General features: G+C 36.1%; 1 protein-coding gene across 1 annotated transcript; it reads left to right on the forward strand.

The window, feature by feature from the left end:
- Nucleotides 1–1,408: 1,408 nt before the first annotated feature.
- On the forward strand, nt 1,409–4,678 carry LOC104220540 (uncharacterized). The gene is made up of 4 exons (XM_009771422.2): nt 1,409–1,976; nt 3,464–3,913; nt 4,026–4,329; nt 4,435–4,678. Exons 1-4 carry the CDS (start codon nt 1,560–1,562, stop codon nt 4,569–4,571), a joined length of 1,308 nt encoding a protein of 435 aa, XP_009769724.1. The 5' UTR covers nt 1,409–1,559; the 3' UTR covers nt 4,572–4,678.
- The last annotated feature ends 789 nt before the right edge of the window (nt 4,679–5,467 follow it).

Genomic DNA, 5,467 nt, shown 5'->3' on the forward strand with positions numbered 1-5,467 from the left:
AATGATTCACCCAATATTAAATGTGGTGGATGATTATTCTTTCTGATAGTGATGAATGAGAGACAAATCCTAGAATATTGGTACTATTCTCAGATCTGTTGAAAAAGTATAAAATAATAGATGAAAGAATCTTAGTAAAAAAGTAGAGTTTGTATCTTTGCTAGAGAGAGAGAGTTTTCTTCTCAAAACGTGTTCTTATCAAATCAATATTACATACATTATCCCCTTATCTCTTTTTCTATTTATAAAAGATATATTCCTAATAATCCTAATAGTACAATTTAAGGAAATATCCAAGGGAATATTCTCTTTAATATCTTATTTCAAATAGTGACCATTACAACTATTGACACAACAGTCAACCTCGGCCATGATTAGCTCCTCGATCACGAACCTTGATACTTCCTGGTTGACCTCGGCCAATCCTTTCCTCGATGCCGCTTTATACTAATCTTCCCTGGGGCAGATTTTGGCCTATATATTGCCACCTTAAAACAAAAATCTTGGAGGTCAATGTAGCACATGAACAGCCCTGACTCATAGCAGACACCAAAGAGGCCAAACACGTAGTAACTTATACCCCTCCCATCACTTTCATAAAAGAAATGGTGTCCCTTCACTTTTCATATTCCAGAAAAGCTTCACGCGCCAGTTACTCAAATCTCACCTTCCACTTCACCAAGCAACCTGTGATTTCCCACCTTTTTTTTCTTTTCTTTCTTCCTAATGTTTCCTATGCCTTCCATTTGTCCCTTTTCACTTCCTCACAATCAGTGGCCAATGTAGTGTTTTCTCTTGAAACTCATAATTTACTGCGCGAAGTATAATTTATAAGTAAAAATTTATTGAATTTATAGAAAATAGTAGATATGAACCCAATCACTTTGGTCAAATCCATGTATTTATCTTAAAAATTCATTGAATATATACAAATTATTAATTTAGAATCTAATAACTTAAAAAGATTAGAACTCTGAACCCATAAGCTTCAAATTCCGGCTTTTGTCTCTGACTACAACAACACCTCACTAAAATCTCACCAAATGGGGTCCGGAGAGGGCAGAGTATACGCCAACGTTACCCCTATCCCGAGTAGAAAGGCGTTTCCGAAACAGTAGATATAAACTCATAACTTAAAAAGTATAATGAGTTTAATGTCAAAAATCTTAAATATTGAACCAATAAAATTTAGATCTTGAATCTGACTCACAATCTTATATACCAGCACTATTACAATAATAGATATCTACTTATCATAATCTAAAACTTTACTAATCTTGTTTTGCTTTTTCTTCTTTTCTTAAAAAAATTGGTCTTTGTCAACATCAAACAGTATCGGCTACCATTTTTATTTGCCATCTGTGTCACCCTTTTTTTTATTCAATTATATATATATAGCTTTCTGGTTCAAGTCACATCTGCAAGGCTTGATCTTGGTACAAAATTCCCACTTGGGAAATTAAAACATATTAATCAAGTCAGCTTAATTGTCTCTACAAATTGAAATCTTGAAATTTTCTATGTTCATTTGATTGAATTTCGTACCTCAAAAAGAGAAAATGGAAGAAGGTGAAACAGGATTATTACAAATTACTACTAGCAAAGAAGCACTTTCTTCAGGATATTCAATCCATGAAAATTCAGCAGAAATCAAGAAAATTAAATCAGCTCTAACTTGGGTTTTTCTTGATCAATCAAATATATGGAGAGCTGGTCTTTCTTGGTCATTATTTTTTATTTTAACGATTGGGGTTCCATTAGTTTCTCATTTTGTATTTGCTTGTGAAAGCTGTGATTCTATGCATCAAAGGCCATTTGATGCTGTTGTTCAAGTTTCTCTTTCACTTTTTGCAACTTTGTCTTTTGTTAGTCTCTCTTCTTTTTCTAGGAAATATGGGATTAGAAGATTTTTGTTTCTTGATAGATTGTATGAAGATAGTGAAAAGGTTCAACAAGAATATACTCAGCAGCTACATGTAAGTTTTTCCCCCCTTTTCTTGTTACTCTTCTTTTTTCAGATTGTATTATGCTTGTTAAGTTAGAATTAGAAAATAATTTGTGATACTTAGGCAAATCCCATATCGACAAAACACGGGAGAGATGTTAGTATATAAGTAGACATGCCTTAGACGTTTTAAAGCCGTGTGGGGCTTGGCCTATAGCGAACAATATCACTAGTGGACTAGGCTGTTACGTATGGTATCAGAGCTACTCCGCGTGCAACCTTGAATGGTGGTGGGGGCAAACCTTAACCAGGATGCCGAGTCCCTAGGGAGTATATGTGACACCCTAGGCGAATCCCACTCAACAAGATACGGGAGATATGTTGGGTATATAAGTTTGTTTGCCCCTTTTCTTGTTACTCTTCTTTTTGCAGATTTGTTGTTATGTTTATTAAGTTAGATTTAGAAAATAATTGAACTATACTGAATTTGGGATTGATTCAAATTGTCTTTATTGTTCCTCTTTGCTGATGATTTCAAGTTTTCACAAGTAGATCAGTTGTATGCTCAGTCCTTTGGTGCTTGTTGAAAATATAAAAATGGCAGTTTGGTGTACTAAGCTCCCGCTATGCGCGGGGTACGGTAAAGGGCTAGACCACAAGGGTCTATTGTACGTAGCCTTACCCTGCATTTTTGCAAGAGGCCGTTTCCACAGCTCAAACCGGTGACCTCCTGATCACATGGCAACAAGTTTACCAGTTACGCCAAGGCTCCCATTCTTCTTGTTGAAGATATAATTAAGCTAATAAACATGCGTGCTCTCTAATAGCTTATGCTTTTAAATGACGTGTTTATATCGATGTGATATTAGGCAGATGTCTTGAGTTCAAATCTCACACTCCACCCTTAATTAATAAAAAACTTACAGGTGCTTGGCCTTTCGAAACAATCATGACCGCACAAGGGGATGTGTTTGAAGATATGATTTAGTAAATAAAAGTGTTTTCTTTCTAATAGCTTAAGCTTTTAGATGATATGATTTAAGCTAATATTTTCCTGTTTTGCATTTGTATTAAAAGTTTGAGCCTGGTTGACAGTCATTGGAGAATCATCAGTTTTAAGTAGATTAAGAAATGTCAGTATTTTTAGCGTTAGGCAAATACTGCTGATGCTACTAGCAACGGAGAACACTTCAAACACGTATGTTGGCGTTTTCTGTTTCCAAAGAACCAAACATTTATTTAGACCCTTTTAACCCAAATCATGAGTTTTGCTCGGATACTAAGCTGGCCTCGATACACATCTGGTTCATCGATTGAAGTGCTCGCCCTTGCTTTTACTGGGGGAAAGTAGTGATAATTTATTTTATCGTTGTAGAATGGGCAAATATGGTGGTTTCTCTGATTTTAGGTTGCACCTATGCAGAATAAGACCAAAGAGATAGTTTGAGTAAACTCAGCTGCTTTCCGTAGCATTTACTAATACTCAGCTGTATAACAGTTTCTCCTTTTGTCGTGCAGAGGTCGATGAAGATCCTGTCAGCTTTTGTTCTCCCTTCTTTTATTGCTGAGAGTATATACAAAATCTGGTGGTTTTCTTCAGGGGGAACCCAAATTCCTTACCTGTACAATGCCGCTTTGAGCAATACCTTCGTATGCATATTGTTAATATGTTCCTGGCTCTACCGGATATCAATTTCCTTCCTTGTATGTGTCCTATTCCGTTTAATAAGCTGCCTTCAGATCTTTAGATTGGAAGACTTTGCTCAAGTTTTCGAGAAAGAATCTGATGTTGCAACGATCATGATAGAACATCTCCGAATCAGAAGAAATCTTCGTGTCATTAGCCATCGATTCAGAGTTTTCATTTTGTCAACTCTCATACTAGTTACCGTAAGTCAGTTTCTTGCGTTGCTTCTTACAACTGAGCCTAGCTCCACTGTAAACATATTTACAGCTGGTGAACTTGCGGTATGTATATAATCCTTCATTCACATGCACCGTCTTTTTGTACTTAGAATCTCTTTATTTTCTTGATTACATAGCCGCATTGATTTGACATTGTATACTTGTTGTGATGCAGTTGAGCTCAATTACTTTGGTAACTGGACTTTTCATGTGCTTGCGTAGTGCAGCAAAGATCACACACAAAGCGCAAGCCGTGACATCACTTGCTGCCAAATGGCATGCTTGTGCGACAATCAGCTCATTTGATGACATAGATAATGAGACTCCCACGGGTCAGAGTGCAACAACTCAGGTTGTATACCCTATCAATTCCAGTTGGGACACCGATGAGGAAGGAGACGGAGATGATGTTTTGGACAACACAAATATGGTGCCGGTTCATGCTCATACAATATCTTACCAGAAGAGACAAGCACTAGGTAAATCTAGCACTTCTTTTTGGGGCTTATTTTCTTGAATTCTTTTACATCTTTGGTAATGAAGTGGCGCGTTATTGATTGCGGTTGCGACAAAATTTGTTGCAGTGTCATACTTTGAGCACAACAGAGCTGGAATCACAGTGTATGGATTTATGTTAGATAGGACATGGCTTCATACAATTTTTGCAATTCAGCTGTCTCTTACACTCTGGATACTGAATAAGACAATTGGTATTTCGTAAAATCCCAGTCAATGACAAGGTCTGCGCGTTTGTGGATACATAAATATCTGTTGAGTTTTGCCCCTAGAGAAACTACTATATATATATTTGTATAGATGCTCAAGTTTTGCAGATATATATATATATATATATATATATATATATATATATATATATATATATATATATATATATATATATATATATATATATATATATATTTGTATAGATGCTCAAGTTTTGCAGAGTTTGTTCCTATTCACTGTTGACAGTGTGTGATAAAGATGCCTTTACTGGTACTTTTTTTCATGCTTTCCTAGATTGTCGAGTGTACTATTTGTTCATATCAATTTCATAAATGAAGTGAAAGTTTTGTGCTTAGATTTCTTCAGTTTGGTGTTTTAGTCAATTTGTCTAGCGTTGTTTTCCCGCTGTGAATGCTTCAAGACATCGCGTGCTGCTGCTGTGAATGCTCGTTAAGCTAATGTTCTTCGTGTCCTCAGTTTTCATGCATATACGTGGGCTTTACACACTTACTGAGCTCGTTCGCCTGTTGCTACTTCTCCTTTAAGTTCAATTGCTGTTCGCGTGGTAGTTTTTCTCTTGATCCTACTTATATCTGTTTCATTTGGCTATGTTGTTTCATGCTAGACTATGCAATCTGTTGGCTTTCTGTAATAGTATTTCATCACTTACACTTTCTCATTTCAATATATGAGACAGGTGATAAAAATAGTTGCCTTTACAATCTGGAATATACTATGTTTAAGGCTATGTTACTCGCACTCTCCAAAAATGTCGCAAGGTGTGTGTCAGATCTTCCAAAAGTAGTGCATTTACGGAGGATCTGACACTGGAGAGTTAGTGCAATATAGCTTTTAGGTTATCATATTAGGAAAACCTTTTCAGCATACTGG

Source organism: Nicotiana sylvestris, chromosome 5 (genome assembly GCF_000393655.2).
Source record: "Nicotiana sylvestris chromosome 5, ASM39365v2, whole genome shotgun sequence".
NCBI classification, from domain to species: Eukaryota; Viridiplantae; Streptophyta; class Magnoliopsida; order Solanales; family Solanaceae; genus Nicotiana; species Nicotiana sylvestris.